Source organism: Cryptotermes secundus, unplaced genomic scaffold (genome assembly GCF_002891405.2).
Source record: "Cryptotermes secundus unplaced genomic scaffold, Csec_1.0 scaffold206, whole genome shotgun sequence".
Classification (NCBI taxonomy): domain Eukaryota; kingdom Metazoa; phylum Arthropoda; class Insecta; order Blattodea; family Kalotermitidae; genus Cryptotermes; species Cryptotermes secundus.
In genome coordinates, this window is record NW_019734313.1 from 693,332 (window position 1) to 712,515 (window position 19,184).

The 19,184-nt window shown below is 38.7% G+C and overlaps 1 protein-coding gene across 1 annotated transcript in view; it reads left to right on the forward strand.

Annotated features, from left to right (window-relative positions):
* Nucleotides 1-19,184, forward strand: part of LOC111868514 (cullin-4A) — a 33,309-nt gene that overhangs the window by 2,115 nt on the left and 12,010 nt on the right. The window contains exons 2-8 of the mRNA XM_023859207.2: nucleotides 3,657-3,830; nucleotides 6,274-6,463; nucleotides 7,037-7,372; nucleotides 7,471-7,657; nucleotides 9,190-9,382; nucleotides 10,910-11,046; nucleotides 13,759-13,923. Coding sequence (XP_023714975.1) covers nucleotides 3,657-3,830; nucleotides 6,274-6,463; nucleotides 7,037-7,372; nucleotides 7,471-7,657; nucleotides 9,190-9,382; nucleotides 10,910-11,046; nucleotides 13,759-13,923 — 1,382 coding nt within the window. The remainder of the gene's footprint in view (nucleotides 1-3,656; nucleotides 3,831-6,273; nucleotides 6,464-7,036; nucleotides 7,373-7,470; nucleotides 7,658-9,189; nucleotides 9,383-10,909; nucleotides 11,047-13,758; nucleotides 13,924-19,184) is intronic.

Here is a 19,184-nt window from a genome sequence, read left to right on the forward strand (position 1 = left end):
GGAAACTAATTACATGTTTATTTATCATCACCAGGATCTAAGGCAGAATTAAAATATGAAGGTAGGTAATAAATCCTTTGAGGGTGTGTGGCAGAGTCGAAGTGTTTGGTAATGGCAGTAAAAGGTCAGAATTTCAATGATAAATTTTGGGGGTTGAAGAAGACACAAGACTACCAGTACCACAAGATTTATTTAAACCGTCTTGCAGTGCATACACTCATTTATCTCCTTCTCTTTCTTGCACTACATGTTTCGGCATAACAATGCCATCTTCAGGTGCTTACTTATCCACGCCAAACCAACGTTTGACAATGTATATGATAGATACATATTTTGGTTATTTTAATATTAGAACAAGGCATGCAATGAACTGGTTTGGCATGGATAAGTAAGCACCTGAAGATGGCATTGTTATGCCGAAACATGTAGTGCAAGAAAGAGAAGGAGATAAATGAGTGTATGCACTGCAAGACGGTTTAAATAAATCATGGACTTAAATCAGTGCAACAGGACGCTAAAATATAACACCACAAGATTTGTTGAAGTGCATAGAATGAAGAGTCATATGGTAGCACCCATATGTATTTTCATCTCTAGCTTTATTCTTTGGATTTACATGGAATTTTGAATGGCATATCTACACTAAAATTTTTATGTGAATTTTCTTTTTGGTTCATATCAGTCCACCATTATTGTACTTCAGACAAATCCCAAAGAAACGTTTATGAAGTGTCCCAAAGTGATTCACTGTGCAGTAAATTTGAAGATGGCATAAGATCCAAGTCACATAATTGGCTCCATACAGTGCAGTATCTGCACTATTGATTAGCTTTGCCAGCAGTATAATATCATTACTTTGAATGTATCAGCAGTGGGTTTTAATGTGCAATAAAATACTTGATCAGTGAGAGAGACATAATTGTTAAATATATTTCGTGCATTTGGGATCCTTGTATCCTCCAGATTGGAGTACACATTTCTGTTATTTTGCTGGCCATATAAGAGTTTCTTTGTAAAATAAAATGATGGACAGAGTTGTGACTTGATGCATTATTTTTATGGCCCCAGTGTCATTGAAGTTTGAGACAGGCAGATGGTTGTGGAGTCTTGTCTGTGTTATTATAATAATAATAATAATTATAATAAAGGATGAGCGCAGATCTCAAATAGTAGTAAAAAGGAAAGTAAAAGTAAAGCTATCCCTGTACCAGGCCGTGAAGGCCCATAGGATTGTGAGACGAGGGTCCCACATTATCGAGACAATTGGCTCAAGGATGGCGGTAAGGTTGTCAGCCTTACGCGCTGGCTGTGCTATACTCCCCAGGAAAATTATTTGATTAATTCCTGGTACTCATTTCTGTTAAGAGGCTGAGTTGACCCAAGGGCCATAGTGTGGCTGGAAGGATTAGGTCAATTGAAAAAATCCAATGACCTTCTCGGGCCTTGAACCTGCAACCATTGAAACATATTGTCTGTTGTCCACAAAATGTGGCATTTCTGTCACTTTTGTGTGAAATACTTGCAAAATGGGCTGTGTGACAAATGAAGCAAAGTATGTCATATAGTGAGCAGAGGAAGGCTGTGATTCTGGATATTGAAATAGTTTTCAGTCATTGATAATATATACATAAGTGGTTTGTGTGGTGAAATTATTACCATTACTTACATTTTTATTCATGTGTGGATGTTTTTCTTAGTGCAGTAGTCAGATGATTATTGTAAACACGTTTCGGCACTGTTTACATGTTTGTGGATTTTGGCTTTGTTCAGTAATGTGTATTGATGTTTGTCTGGGAATGGATGTTTTGGGGGCTTTCCTCAGCCTGCCAGGCAAATACCCTGATAACTGGTTTAAAACTGTCCACAAATATGTACTCCCAAATCACTTGATTTGTTGTTCACACTTATCATTCCCATGCTCCTTGATACAGTCATAAAATAACATGACTGTACCTGTCTTTCTTGAAGTTGGAACTCAAAGAATTCTTGTAAGGGCGAAGATAAATGAGAATGTCAAACGGACTCTTGTCTGAGAAGATAAAATGTCAGCAATAGATTTTATTTGTTTTGCTTAGTTTCTTTTTCCTTTAATACCACTTACCAACTTGGAGATGGGCTAGCGAAGTTAGTATGATGACAGCACTACAGACTGGGCAAGCTGGGAAATGGGATTCAATACGTGGCAGAGTAGAGAGATTCTTGTCATCTCAGTATCCAGACGTGCTCCGAATCTCATCCAGGCTCCTTCTCTGAAGGTACTGGTGGCTCTCTCTCCAGGGGTAAAGCAGCAGGTGCATGAAGCTGACCACACACCTTTGTCTAGTGTTGAGGTTATGAAAGTGTGGAGCTTTACCTCCACTCCAGCATATGTCTTCATGTCTTAGTGCTTATATAAGCTTAGGGACAGCTATATTATATATGGTTATGTAGTATTAATTGAGGTATAATACTGAGTGATCCTGTCATTAGAGGCTCCAGACTTTCTGCAGTAAGACCATTTATGCATTGATGATGATCAAATGTAGGTACTTGTCTCATTTGTGAAACTGTGTCCTGTCAGTGCTCAGACTGTAGTCGTCTGTTCCACCCGTACCTGGAGTGTTTTATCAGAAGCAATACAATAGCCAGTTTGTTTCGTGTTTGTGATGGGAAGCTGTACACAGTTGAGGAGTATATGTGCCTTGTTTGTACACAGATGGTAAGTGGGGTCTTTTGTAGCATCCCAGAGGGCACTGTGGAACAAATATGGAGGTAGGTCAATGCAATTTAAATACTGTGTTCAGATACTGATGAAAATGACAGCAAGCCTAATGGTTTGGCATGCAAGGAGCTGTAGTCTGTCTGATAAGACGGTGCAGGGTGTAAAGGAATAGCTGCTAGCTTCAGTCTCAAGAGTCATGGCATAGGCTTTCACAAAAGACCTGACTGCTATACACTACAATTTTCATTGTGTTGTAAACAAGCTGGCTGATGGATATATAGCTCCTGACTATTTTAAGATAAATGGGGCATCATGTTTTACATCAGATGCAAGCATGAGGGAAGTTTAAACCATTTCTGGAGACTGGATTAGTTCAAAAGACATACAGCCTAAAAGGTCTACAGATATAAGCCCGCCAGTTTTATTTTCTGTGGGGCCCTGCTAAAGGAAAACGTTTACATGAGCAACCCTTTGCACCAGCACTGTTGGTAAAAAAAAATACATTGCCAGGAAATTGCAGCCATTCCTGCAGAGCTGTTACAGTGCATATTTGCCAGCTTGGAGTATTGCACCTGGTTGTGCATGAGCACTGGGGGCAACCACTCTCAGCACCTTATATGATGGAATGCAATTACGAAGGGACTAAAGTACGTACTCACAACATTTAATCACCATCGGTGCACAAATAGTGGTTTTATTGCTGAAGGTGTGGGATCTATAGTGAGAATGTTACCCCATACAATGATGAACATTGTAACATGGAAGGTACTAACTTGGCAGTTGCCTTGCCTGACTGGGGGAAAGCATGGGAACATGTCAGTGTAGCTGGTCTCCATGATACAATTGAGCAGTTACTAAGTAAGAATGAAACGGCATTGAAAGGAATGTTTATTTGCAACAGTTGGAAATTCAGTGCATCATCTTATTCTTATAAGAGTATGTTATATGTCTACAGAGAAACCCAAACTGCCTGACAATTACCAAGAACAAACCTGGGACAAGCTGAAGGAAGCAGTAGTAGCAATCCAGACATCGAAGTCTATCCGTTATAGCCTTGAAGAGCTTTATCAAGCAGTCGAGAACATGTGTAACCATAAAATGGCTTCAACGTTGTATATAAATCTTACTGGTAAGTATTCTTTGGAGTGCTGCTTAGTGTAGAGTGGTTTTTTAAAGCTGGTCTTTCATTCCCAGATTGATGACAATATTTGAACTGAAGAGAGATGAAATAGCAAAAGAATGGAGAAAATTTCTAATGAAGGCTTTATTTGAACTTTTTATGTAGTGGTTACCTGAAGAAGAAAAGAGCAGACCTTGTAGCATGCATTGAGAACAAGAAATACAGGTAGAATTGAGAAGAGAGTATTTGTTAGACCTTCTCAGAGATAGACTAATGTTAAAATGGATCTTATTATTTTGTGTTGATTTAAGAGTGATAACTTCCCACTTGTCCAAAGTACCGAGATACTACTGGGTCCATTGTTCCCTCAGATCTTGTTACAGCTTTCTACACATAGCACTTACCATAATGCTAGAGTCATCAATATTCTGACTGAGGCCCTCTTCTTACCACCTATGGTTAGCTAAAGCTGGACATTGACAGAATATATAATAAGGAGGATTTGTTCTCCCTCTCGTGTTTCCTGCACGTTGTGATTTCTGGCAGGTCCATAATATTTAGGTGCAGCCTGAACGAACAATGGCGAGGCTGTATCACAGTCACTGCTTTCATTGTTTCTTGTCCAAGGCCAGCCAGTAGGTACCTGGACAGTTTCTCTGAAGGCCCTTCAATGAAGAGTTTCAGTTGTCTCGTGATAGTACAGCAGCCCAGTGTTCACAAATAGGTTGTTAAATGTGGACTAAAATGAGCTGATTCAGGATACATTTTACTAGCAAGCTTTTATGAACATATTAAAGAACTTTTGAATTCTATAATGACAGGAAGTTTCTTATTCAGCTGAATAGCTGTGAGCTTTAAAGGAAGATTTTTATACAGCAGTTTTCATAGTTTGTTTATATAATTTTGTCCTCATCTTTCACTGCTGCTCTTCTTGGCTCTGACTCAATCTTTTCTGAGTTCATAGCTAACATTTAAATGGTCTACAATGTCCCTTTGTCTTATAGTTAAAGGCAGGCTGTAGGAGTCTGATTTTCCTCTGTGCAAAGACTATTTAACTATTTTCATATATAGTAGTTTGTTTTATTATTTATTGAATTGGTATATCTTTATTCTTCTATTTTATTATTTATTGAATCTATACTTTTTGTATCTTTACATTCAGTAATCTGTAATTTAATACATCATTTGACACTTAAAGAATTTAATCTCCATTGCTAGACTTTGGCCAATGTTTTTGTTCTTCTAAGTCCAAGTTTAATTACAAAATAAATATGTAGGAACTGCTGTTGAAATGTTAAGGCTTGTTTCTTAGTTTAATTTTATTTTTAGTGTTCTATTTATTATCGAATATTTCTTGGTAGTCAGAGACAGTGAGTGCCAAGGTCATACTTGACAAGCATGAATATTATATATTCATATTGTACATGTCCAAATTTTTGTGTTGTTACTTACTGGTGATAGATATGAGGAAACTATACAACAGCACGAAAAAGAGTTGTATGAACCTTGCACAATTAAGTTGTGGGGCTCTCTTAACGTGTGTGTAGTCTTGTCATTACTCCTATGACAACCCACTTCTTCGGAACAATTTGTTGGCCCTGAAAAGGACCGTGGTTGTTGTTGCTGCTTGACCGGTGAGGTAGCGCGGCGCGTGCCGGTAAGGAGAAAGGCTAGTTGCGGTGAGTGGAGTGGCCGCAGTGCGACCGTGGCAGCTGGTTGCTTGGTTGCCGTGCGGCAAGTGATGGAGGTTGCTCGATCGCAGTGCGGCGGTTGCTGCTGGTGGTGGTGAAAGGCTAGTCGAGCGCGGTCGCAGGAGCCATGAGGCAGTGGCTACGCCAGAAGCCCAGTGGGTCGGACCGTAACACGACCACCGGCGAGTCCAGGCGCTGTGCCCCAGTGAGTCGGGTGTGAGAGCGCTGGAGGGCCGAGGCAGTCGTGCCCGGCGCAGCCTGCCGATGTATCCGAAGACCGAGCGCTGGCGACGAAGCCTGCTGGCTGAAGTTGCTTGCTGTCTGATGAACTGAATTAAACTGGATGAAACTGCATAACTCGACTCTGGGGTCGCTCCTTTTTATACGCTGGTCGGTGGGGCGGAGCCAAACTCGAAAGTGAGGAGCAAGAATTGATTGGCTAGCGCGCGTAATGGTGTAGACGCGGGCTATCGCCGAGCGTAGTATAAATGCGATCGTTTGAAGCAATCTGATTGGTTAGCGCGCGTGATGGTGAAAAGTGATGTGAAGAGCGAGCGTTGCAGAAATGCGTGATAATGTGGGATGTTCCCACAAAGTAATAGAAAATTCAGATGAATTCAATAAAATATCAGTTGCAGTTTTTTGCATATGAAGTGTTTTTGGAAGTTGTACAAGGATGTTACCCAATTTGTAACTACATCAAGAAAGAGAAGAGCTTTTGATGGGAATTGATTTGTTAATTTGGCTTTATATATATACAGGTTTAACAGAAAAGCATGTGAAGGCAAATATTGAGCAGTTCATGGCTGAGTCAATGGATCGCCAAATTTTCCTTAAACGAATGAATGAATGTTGGCAGTCACATTGTCAGCAGATGATCATGATCCGGGGTATCTTTCTGTACCTAGATCGCACATATGTGCTCCAAAACCCAACCATTCATTCTATTTGGTGAGTAGTTTATCGTCTAATTTCTTGATAAGGTTTAGTTGAAGTGCATTAATTGGACACAGGAAGGCAAATTTATTTGGGAATTTGAACATCAGAAAAAATTTGTTTCCTAATTAATACTTTTACTCCATTTCTTATGAGTGAAGTGGTTTCGGGCTGCTACAGAGACTTCTTTGTCCAGAATTGTTTCCACTCTCATATTCTTATTCATAACTCTACTGCTGCCTGAAGCTTAGTGCAGTTATATTGTTGTTATTTATATGTTTGAGGTTGCAGTTAGTTTTTCCCATTGTGTTAACTTGCAGCGATAAGAGTACTGTTAACAGTTTGGGATATGTATTGAAAGTAATTAATGTTAATGACATTCCAACACAGACTTGTCTATGCATTAGGTAATGAAAAATAACTTTAGATGGGTGGCTGGTTGGATCAGTCATTCAGTTCATGCATTTCATGACCTGTTGGATGTGAAGGTAAGGTAGGAAATTAATTTGAATGTAAATATATTGTTTTTTATATTCTGAAAATTGTTGGTTCACAGGCCACAGGTTTTAAGCAAATGTGTCTTTACAGGGATATGGGATTGGATTTGTTCCGGCACCATATTGTAATGAACACTCTGGTACAGACAAGGACTGTGGAGGGCCTTCTCATGCTGATTGAGAAGGAGAGACAAGGTGATGCTGTCGATAGGACTCTATTGAAGTCTCTCCTGCGAATGTTGTCAGACTTGCAGATCTATCAGGAGGCATTTGAAAGCAAGTTTCTTGTAGCAACTGAGCGGTTATATGCAGCTGAAGGACAGCGTCTCATGCAAGAGCATGATGTGCCTGAATATTTGGCCCATGTCGACAAACGCCTCAATGAGGAAAATGAAAGACTTTTGCACTACCTTGACCCTGCTACAAAGTATGAATTCAATGTTGTGCTTTTCGTGAATATTCATAAGTTGTTCTGAGTCCTTTAACTTTATGAGCTTGTTGTGTTTTTGTATCTGTTTCATCCAGATGGCCACTCATCCACACTGTGGAAAAGCAGCTGCTGTCAGAACATTTGACGTCCATCCTCCAGAAGGGTCTGGACAGCTTGCTGGAGGAGAACAGGGTGCACAACCTTACACTGCTCTACAGTCTGTTCATGCGGGTCAAGAATGGTCTTGTGGAGCTATGCCTCAATTTTAACACATATATCAAAGTGAGTAATTTGGAAGCATAGCCTCACATCTTACATAGACTGAGGGTGTTGAGGATAATATTTGGACCGAAGAGGGATGAAGTGACAGGAGGTTGGAGAAAACTGTGTAATGGGGAGCTTCATAACTTGTACTCTTCTCCAAGTATAATTAGAATGATCAAGTCAAGGAGGATGAGATGGGCAGGGCATGTAGCACGAATGGGGGAGACGAATATGTGTAAGACATTGGTGGGAAAGCCAGAAGGAAAGAGGCCACTGGGAAGACCAAGGCATAGGTGGATGGACAATATTAGAATGGATCTTAGAGAGATAGGATGGAAAGATATGGATTGGATAGATCTGGCTCAGGATAGGGACCGGTGGAGAGCTCTTGTGAACACGATAATGAACCTTTGGGAAATTCTTGAGTAGCTGCAGATTTGGCTTCTCAAGAAGGGCTCAGCTCCATAAGTAAGTAAGTAGGCCTCGCATCTTAGTGGCCTCCGTAGTTTAGAGGTAACGTTCCCACCTCATGACTCGTAGTACGCGGGTTCAAATACCCGGCGGAGGTCGTTGAATTTTTAAGGGTGGAAAAATTCAGGGAACAAGTCCTCCGGGAGGGACTTTAAGCCGTGGGTCCCGTGTCATAGCTTTACGGCACGTAAAAGAACCTCATGTCTCCAAAGGAGGCCACTGAGCAAAATTACGGACGTTTCCCGCCAAACAATAGGCTCTAATACCTCTGGTAGATGGGGAAAGCATCATAGATACCACTCAAGCTAGTAGAGACCGATGTCGCTGGCTGGGCGGAACTGATGGTAAGCACCAGTACCGGTAGGATATAGAGACTGGTAGAATATCATAGAGGGAAGCACAATGGACCAAGACAGGTCTAAGTGCATGGGGAAACCCACCCAATAACTAACTAACTAAGCCTCAGATCTTAGGTTATTTCTGTCACTGAGATTATTTAACTGTACTGCATCAGCTATCAATGTATGAAACGGTGAAAATGTAGAATTACCCCACCACACCCTGAAGTAGTGTAGGGAATGTAGTGATAAAGCTCCATGACCCCAGCATGGGCAGGTGTATGGTCAGCTTTACCATTGGTAAATAAAAAAGCCATGTTACTTGTTGGATAGGAGACTGAATTTGTCTTAGAGACTGTCTTTACCTTCATGATATTGATCACCATGTCCATATAATGAGAGTTGTGCCTCAGAGCTCTTCAGTATGTAATACCATATTACTGTGAATATTAGATGCACATTTTACACAGTTCTTCCCATTGAAAAATTGATGTGTATCTTAAATTCGAGGCATGTGCACCCTTCTGATTTTTTTCCTAAAACCCACATTCGAACCTGGATGTATCTCAAATTCAAGGGTGTTTTATACTTGAAGTAAGATGGTACCTTCCATGGTCTATTTATTTGCAGTTTATGTTTTGCCCTCACAACAACAATTTCATTGTTTATAGTTTGTAACATCTGTATTATTAATGTTTATTTCTGAAGCCATTGTGACTTGTATGTTATTTCTTTGAGCAGAAAAAGGGTCGTACAATTGTTATTGACCCAGAGAAGGACAAAACAATGGTTCAAGAGCTGCTGGATTTTAAGGACAAGATGGACAACATAGTGAGTCACTGTTTCCAAAGGAATGACAAATTTGCAAATAGTCTTAAAGAAGCTTTTGAGCATTTTGTGAATCAGCGTGCCAACAAACCTGCAGAGCTCATTGGTAAGTATTTCAGTGGGTACTAGGCTTCCATGACAAGTAATTTTTGTTATATTTGTCTTATCATTAGCCTTTCACCAGAGCAGTTTGGTGTTACATGGTTATTTCCAACAATGTTATTTCTTCCCTAGTGACAAGTACGGTCTAAATTTTAGGGACAAATTAATGTTTGCTCCAACAGGACTCATAATGTAATGTTAAATTTTACATTCTTGCAGTAGTGAATATGAGGATTACAGTGTTCTCTGATATGATACTTTGTAGTTTGGTAGACATGCCAATATTCTGTATGAACCTGCTTCCTCTGTCTTCAAGTAAAGATGAAGGCAGCGTGTTCCTCCAAATCATTGGTACCTGTCTGCAACGCTAGGCAGCAGCATATCCCAGAAGAGTGTAATCTTTGTAATTGTAGTCCTTAGGTTTTTTCAGTTGGAGCTTAATGTTAAGGGTTTTCCAGCATTTCAGTAAAGCTTGAAGCAGCATTGCTGGAAAGTTACAGTGATACTGTTCGCATTCAAATGCTTCTTACAGAGTTGAGTATGATATGTTGCTTGTATTATTTGATAGCATAAGTAAAGGTAAAGCTATCCCTGTAACAGGCCATAGAGGCCCAAAGGGTTGTTAAACATTGAGGGTCCCACATTATCTAGACAATTGGCTCACAGATGGCAGTAAAGTTGTCACCCTTATGTGCCATCTGTCCTTTACCCCCCAGCAAGATTCCTGGTACTCATTTCTGTTAGAGGCTGAGGTGACCCCAGTGCCATAATGCGGCTGGAAGGATTGGTTAATTGAAAAAATTCACCTCATCGGGACTCGAACCTGTGACTTTCTGGCTTCTAGCATAGTGCCTCAACCAAGCATGCTACTGCGTGCATGAATTACTTCAGAAGTCTAGACATTTGGTGTGTTCAAACTGATATACATAAGCCAGGGAGCTGGTAGCATACACTCACAAATAACATTACTTATTTACTTCTATCTATTTAACCACAATATTGTAACTAAAAGTTGTAGGTGGAAGATTGGTGTTCACTTTCCCTTTTTCCAAAAATATGTTGTCTAAAATAGGGTTATGTAAATTTATGCGAGTAAATGTGATACATAGTCCTCATTTGACATGGCCAGATTATTTGAAATGACTGAAGCACTGGAGTGAACTCTTGTGAACATGGTAGTGAACCTTTTGGTTCCTTAAATTCAGGGAATTTGTTGATCAGCTGAATGACTATTAGCTTCTCAAGAAAGACTGCCCCATGGGGTAAGTTCAGTTTCAGTACATGCAGGATTGTAGGGTAATGTGAAGTGTAATTTGAACTTCTCCTTTTTCTTGCAAAGCTGCGTTCAGCGGGACAGTGTGAAGTTCATACTGACATTGGCTGATACTAATACAAACACTCTTCTGTATAGCATAGAGCATATTGTTATACAGCTTTTGTTTTCAGTACTGGATTGTATTAGATTAGCATTTTTCAGAGTCTCATAATTTTACTGTGTTTGATTTGTTTACTGTGTTCTTTGCATGTGCAGCAAAATTTGTAGACTCAAAACTAAGGGCAGGAAACAAAGAGTCAACAGAGGAGGAGCTGGAACGACTTCTAGACAAAATCATGGTTCTGTTTCGTTTCATCCATGGCAAGGATGTATTTGAGGCATTCTACAAGAAGGTACAGTCATGGCAGAATACTTGAAAATATGACTGGTTTTTGAGCAGAAAGTTATTGTGTGTGCATTCAGTTAAGTAACAGCATGGTGTTAACATGCCAAAATATATGAGGAACTTTTACCATTGAAAATATAAAAGTATTTATTTATTGAACTTATTTCAGGTGCACAGAAAAGAAGTCTTAAGATTTTAACAGAACCCTATAACACATTGAATCTGATTACTTCTGATTTTTTTATGTATTCGTGATTTAAAGGCATAGAGAAAGTAATAACCTCCAGTTCTTCTTATGTATAAATATGAATTCCTCATATTTATGTGAAGAAACTGACACAGATTGATCTCTCATTTATCAAATACATGTTCCAGTTCTACATAGAATCTGTCCTTTATGTCATCAATTTTATCTTCTGTTGGGGCATGAACATTCATAACAATGATATCACACCAGCGACCTTTTAGTATTATATATGATATCCTATCAGTAACAAACTCTACCCTCTTAACTGCTGATACGATTCTCTTATGTATGAAAAACCTGTACGTAATTTATGATTTTCATTCCCCTTTCCATAGAAAAATGTATAGCCTCCTGCTGGTGTGATGCCACCTCCATCCCATCTGGCCTCCTGTACTCCCGCTAAATCTAACTTATATTTTAGGATTTCTTCTGCCACTGCCCTGAGCGAACCTGCCCTATACAAACTTTGAACATTCCAAGTCAAAAATCTCATTTCCATTTTCATTATCTTAGCTCATTTATCCAAGGAATCTATCCAGGTCTGAGGCTTTGTGTTCATTTTTGCGGTGGAAAATTGTGGAGTTTTGGGAATTTGACATGGACTTGATTTTGGAATGGTTTGTGGGTTATTTAATGATGAACAAGGTACATAAAATGTATATAAAAGTATGCAGTGTACACAACAATATTCTGTATTTAAAACCAAGTGGACACTATTGTATCAACATTTGTTTTTATTGATGCTACATGTTTCGACTCTTATACTGGGTCATCATCAGGTGTACAATGATACCAGAGTCAGTTTAATTGCATCTATTTGCATCAAATTCTGTAATAAGGATCCTTATTATGCTCTTGAGTGTTTGTAATGCATAAATTGAATCTTTCACTTAAAATTTTAAATTACTTAGATAATAACATTTAAATTTAAGAAATTAAAGACTAAAGATTAAAACAAAAAAGTTAAAATTCTACAAAAATGGAAATGAAAATATTTTGTGATAAAAATCTCTTTAGAACTTTGTGACTGCTTCATGTTGATGTGATTTTCTGGTGGTAGAAGTGACCTTAGTGTGGGGTACCTGGATATCAGGATTTTCTCACATAAGTTAGGTCGTGTGGTCTTGCCCTTACTATGTCTTGTGGAGCTTATGCTCATTATTCTGTATGTCACCCAGCAGGTTGTTTATTTGGAGTGATGTATATCAGATTTTCTTATGATGTGTATAAGCTGCTCCTTGTGTTGACGTCGCTATGTTGTAGTGGTTTGCTGTAGCCTACTGATGTAAGTAATGCAGAAGATAGTTTTCTGAAACAAGGTCAACTCCTATACTTCAGTAAGCTTCTTTGTTTCCTTTCTTATTGCTATATTCTGTCACCATGCCTACATTGTACATCAGCTGGTATTTATTTTCCTCCAGTGCCTTATTTAAGAGTCTGTAACATAGATCATGTTTCCACAGTGTAAGTATGTATTTGCTCCAGCAGCAGAAAGGAAAGGAATGATGCCAGTAGTCTCCTCTGTTAGGTGACAGATACACTATTAACACTACATGGACTTGGAAAATATTTCCTTCTAATTCCTTAAATATTCACTGCTTAAAGAATGGTGCAACTAGAAGTTGCAGGTAGGTTTCAGATACAAATTTATTAACACTAAGCTGAACGCTGCAATGATTCAGAAAGCAGTACTTCCCAGAAATTGACCAGTTGTAAATATGGTGATTTTCCTGTGTTGAGGCAGGATAGAATGCCTCCACTGTAGTCCTGCAAGTTGTAGAAGGTGACAAAAAGGGAATTTGTTGCCTGAGGGTATAATTGGGCCATCCTGTCACTGAGAGTCATAAGTACAGGGACCTGGTCTTCCAGGTTGGGGGTTGGACACAAGGCTGATGACCTCGCTCTGTAAAAGAAAGTATTGTTGGGAAATCCAAAGAAGTAAAAATGGAATCAAACCTGGCAGAATCTTCTAAGAAAGGCTATGGCTTCAAAAGTGCTGTTTTGTAAATGATGATGAATTATGATGACTAAAAGATTGGAATATTGTTTTTTAGTATATATATGTGTGTGTATGTGTAGTGTGTTATATAAGTAATGAAAAGGAAATAGAAAGTATAGTATTTTTACTTTTCTTCTTAAATATTCACTGCGAGAAGATTATCTCAAGCAGAAATTTGCACATCTTAATGAACCCTTTATTTTGTATCATGCACAGACTTTCTTGCATGATGAGCTGTTTTTGAGAAGATCAGTGAAGTTCAGTTGGAGCTTCATGTGATGTGGTGGGTTTCTATTTAACTGCTCATACAAAGAATTAAATTTTCCAAATAAACTGTTAGCATAAATTGCCAATATCAAGTTTTGTCAATTTAGACACCCTGTCTCTCCATTGTGAATTCGATTCATGCACTATATATGTACCAAGAATGCATAGTTGTTTTATGCTAATGTTTTGGAACTGTGAAATCATAGGATCTTGCAAAACGACTACTTGTTGGAAAATCGGCAAGCGTGGATGCAGAGAAGAGCATGCTGTCAAAGCTGAAGCAAGAGTGTGGTGGGGGCTTCACTTCCAAACTGGAGGGGATGTTCAAGGACATGGAACTGAGCAAGGACATTAACATTGCATTCAAGCAGGTATGACCCAGGCTGCTGGCATTAGCTTTGGTTTGTGGTGCATGAAGTGACATTGAGATATATTTTCTCTAAATACTTAAAATTCTTGTGTGCCAGTCATCATTCTGTGAGTGCTGCAACACTCGCCTGTCACTATCTGAAGTGTCTAATACTCTAATTTGACCAATTCATCATCACAACCTCAGTCCTCACATAGAGGTTTGCCTGTAACTTGAGGTTGTATTAGCAGTTCAGAAGTTAATTCTACAATTATGGCGCTAGGAGGTACAGTCATGAAAGAAGAATTATCAGTGTAAGGATTTTTCCTGACGGTAGTAAATTCATTAATTTTCTTTGCTTTTTTGTATAAGTACTGGGATAAACATGGTGCTACTCTGATTGTGCGCCATTTATTTCTCCTAGTTCTGATAATGTGAGTGAACTTAATGCAGCATATTGCATTTTCAAGACATTCTGTATTTCTCTCAACTCTGATCTCTTCTTAGCAAAATATTTTACATCTGAAGCATTCACCTTCAAATGTCTGAATACTGGATCCACTGCAGGCCTGAAGTGGAATATATCAAACATGTTGTTTCGCATTTAATAAATCAGAAGTACGTCAGTGATGAATTTAAGAAAAAATTAAATTTGGGGATTGCTTGCTACTATTCTCTTCAGAATCTCTCTCTCTCTTGTATGGGTGTGTGTATGCACGCACACACAGAGGCTGCTCAATATAATGTGGATTCACATATACCGCACCAGTAATCATGTCCCCCAGTACAGTTTATGTCATACAAATTTCTGTGAAATATTTGTGTACATTATAATATTGTATTGCATCATTCCTTGGTGTAGGGTGCAGGTACAGATGGTAAAGTCAGTAATCTGCTATGAGTATATATGTTTCTGATTTCTCTAAACTTGGGGTTAACAATTTTAAAATGTAATGAACACTACTTCTGATTGTGACAGGAAGAGTTGCATTGTTCTAATGCTAATCATTTTGCCTTCTCAATTCCTGATGGTTGGAAATCCAGCAGGGCTGTTGGAGAGGGATGTTCCAAAAACAGCATAAGTGTGGTAATTGCTTATTAAGAAGTGACTAGTAGTACCGTGAAAATTGTCATTAAATAAATCAAGAAAGAAAACAAACTACAATGATGACCAACAGAAAAAAGAATAAGTTGAAAAATTGAAAATTATTAGAAGAGTTAAAAGAATGGTGAATCAAAAGTTGGTTTATTCTGCAAGTGTGGAATTCCAGAAGGAACAGTACATAGTTAAGTGAAAAAAAAACAAAACATCCATTTCTAGATTCTGTAGAAGATGACAGGTGTGCAAAGGAAGAAGACAAAACTTCATGAAAATTGAATGTAGACAAGTGGTTCCTGTAAGTGGGGTAGTCTTGAAAGCTTTAGTAGATCATTCAATTTAACAAATTACTTGGTGGAGATGAGACCATATATGACTTTGGAGATGGAAGCTTTGGTATGGGACATGCCAGTTTCACATTGGAGGTCAATCTGCATCTTGTGACAATACAGCAGCCAAAGTTTTTCCTGAAATTCTATGTAAAATGAGCACACTGATGAACAGTTACTCAGTTTAGAAGCAGATGACCTGCCAGCAGCTTGGATTTAAGTAGATGAGGAGACTGGTTGCACAGCATCTTAATGAATAGTTATTCAGTTATTCAGTATAGAGGGGGTGGGTTTCCCCATGCACCGCGACTAATAGTCTATTGTACATCCCCCTTTAATTTCTACTGTCTCCATACCCTACCGATACTGGTGCCCGCTATCTCCCCTTTCTGCCAGCGAGGTCGGCCCTCTACTGGCATGGCACCTGATAATTCTCCCCTTTCTGCCAGCGAGGTCGGCCCTCTACTGGCATTGGTACCTGATAACCTCCCCATCTACTGGAGGCATTGGAAACTACTTGGGCAGGAAACATTTTGCCTAATTTTACTCAGAGGTCTCCTAGAGACATGAGGATCTTTTACGTGCCGTAAATCTACGAAATGGGACCCCCGGCTTAAAGTCCCTCCCGGAGGACTTGTTCCCTGAATTTTTCTGCCCCTGAAAATTCCCTGACCTCCGCCGGGTTTGAACCCGCGTACCTTGAGTCATGAGGTGGGAACATTACCCCTAGACTACGGAGGCCACTTAATGAATAGGATATCACAGATATTGTGAAAAATGGGAAGAAGACAACTATACTCTTTGAGCCAGTGACACAGAAAACAATAGTGGTGGTTCCTGTGAAGCAGTGGTACCAAAATTGCACAGAGTGCTAGATAATATTAATGAAGTGATGACATGAATAAGATAAGAGATTGATAGTGAACATCTTCATATGTTGCATCTGATTAATATTAAGCAGTATGTTCTGAGAAAACACAATCATCAATTCTTACAAGCAACAGTACATCAATTATGTTTATGAGGAGGCATAAATATAAGTAATGTAGTGGTCTGTGCCAGTATCGTTGGTGAAACCTTAAATTTTATGGATAAATATACGTAATATCAGGGATTGCAAAATTGCATAAATGTCAATTTCACATATAACATAGGTACCAAAATTTCCCCTCCAAAACCCATGTTATATTGAAGGTCTGCTACATACGCACGCATGTACACACCCACCTTTTCTATATACCTATAAATCTAAGAAACCTAAACTGAAACATATGCATCTATAATTTACCTGTTGAATGGTATTACTGTGATACTTGGTCTCACTCAGGATGGGGAGTGAAGGTATCCACCACAGAAATCTCACTCCATTTCCATTGTGATGTAATATTGTTATGATTTAGAGTGACTGTAAACAGGGTTTGGATTGGTGAATAGATTTATTGACCACTTACAGGTTGTAACAACATAACACTCTTGCTGATTCCCACACTCTAAATTACTCCACACTAAGTTTTATCAGTGTGCTTTCAGTAGTTGTTACATGGTAACAGCTCCCAACAGTGGCTATTCTTTTGCAATATTTTGACTAGACATTTCTTTCTAACAAATCTTAACAATGGAGATTCTTCAGCTTCCATGGTCACACCATTGCCTACTGATTAACACTCCACAACCGTGCAACTTCTTTATTAAGACTGTCACAACACAACTATATCAAGGTCAGTGCCTGGTTTTGGCTCTGCTATATGTTTCGCCTATTAATAGCCATCATCAGGCAAATACATGGCTAACATATATACATCACTGAACTGCAGTATTAATAAAATTGGATACAATAGTATTAATTATATTAAAATATTTGATGTAAAATACAATAAATTAGATTATATAAAACAAAAGTTATAGTATAAAACAAGAATAAAATTCTTACATCATCGAGTCAGTCGTTGGATTTTGTGATTTTTGTTCCACTCCCATGGACAAATTAGAGTATTCTATATTTTTTGTGTATAAAAACTGTTATTGGAGGCTCCTGATGTAGATGTAGTAATATTAATGTTAATTATTTAGTTGGTGCCTCATCTTAGAAAGTATCGTTCGCTCTGTAGGGAATGTAAACGAGGACTCCACAACTGAACTCTCAACTAAATTGTAGCACCAGTTGCCTTCAAGGTAACTGCTTCACAGACCATGCAGAAAACACAGCCCATCTATAGTTATAGAGGCATGTTTACCATGCTGTTGCAGAGCAATGATTTTGGCGCAGATCACAAAGAAAACTTCGTCTATTGTTGTGGGCGTTACCTAGTAATGGCTGCTGTCTACAGAGTCACTGCTTAGCTGTGGGTCTATAGGCCATGATATTCACTATAAGCACATTGCAAATGATAAAAATATGAAGTGAATACACAAATATATGTTTGTATGGCACAGCAAGTGAGGATGGTAGCTGCACTGTGAGACAGTATAATGTGCTGAGGAGAATATATAACTAAAGGGAGATGAAGAAAATAAGGGAAAGAAGAAAATTATGTAATGAGGAATTTCATAATAAGCACTCATCACTTAACATTGTGTGACTCCATAGACCGGTACTGAGAAGCTTATACTAATTACCAGTGTGGTCAGGTCAAAAGGGTGATATGGTAGGGGCAATGTAACATGCATGGGAAAGATGAAGAAAAAAGTACATACATAGTTTTAGTTAGAAAATCTGAAGGGAAGAGAATACTTAGGAGACATATGTATAGACAGAAAGGTATTGTTAATTGAACATGGACTGAGTTCACCTGGCTGAGTTGGGTTCATTAGTATGCACTGTGAACTTTCAGGTTCCATGAAAGGTGGGACATTTCTTTACCAGCTGAACTAATATAAGTCACTCAGGATGGACCCTGCCTCATGGAGTTAAAATAAAATGTTAAATCACCATACCAACCATGTATAATTTATAAGTATAGGATAAAATGTACAAATAGTTAGAAATTCAATCATATAAGTAACTGTTGGATACAGTCTCTTCATGTTGGTGCTCTATCATGTATTATAGACACATGCTTGCTTTTTATAGTTTTGATGTCATTATGTTAATGCAGAATCCTCGTATTGCTTCCTAGGAGGTAAGATACTTGTCATATTATGATTGAAATCAGTTAGGGATATACTACTGTTTGGTCAGTGAAGAGAGAAATAAATCAGATGTACTTGGATGGTAATTTTACATTTTATTCAAATATATAAATGTATCAGTAAAATGAATGTTGTTAAATTTGTGGATCTAGTTTTATATTTATTTTGATAATGCGATTAAGAATGCTGGTATTGGGGCAGTTGATAATCTAAGGTTATAGGTTTGTCATATATATTAGATTTATTGGAGGTTTTGCTGCGTGTCTTTTCCCTGCCCTCTTCGGCTCAAACAGAGGTAAAAATAAGTGTGAGAGGCATCAGATTCATACCTCCTGATAAGCTGTGAGGCCACTCTGTCAATGTCATCCTCTCATTGGGGATTACAGGTGCCCCTTGCTCACTCTGGCCAGTATGGGCAGATATACAGGGTGTCCCAGGAGGAATGGACCAAACTTCGGGAGGGTGTTCCTTATGTTAAAGTATGCTGATATAACCCAAAACACCTATGTCCAATGTTGAACGGTTACGGAGATAATGGCCAGAGAAGTGTCAAACTTTGACCGGTGTTACACACTTGTTGATTACAAAATATGTATTAAAACTGGCAGGAATATGTGGATTCTGTAATGTTAATAATGTACGTAACATCAAACTAACTTGTGAGTGACATGAAGCCATAAAATTGAAGTACAAAATACTCGCTCGCCATGTCATAATTGTCCTTAG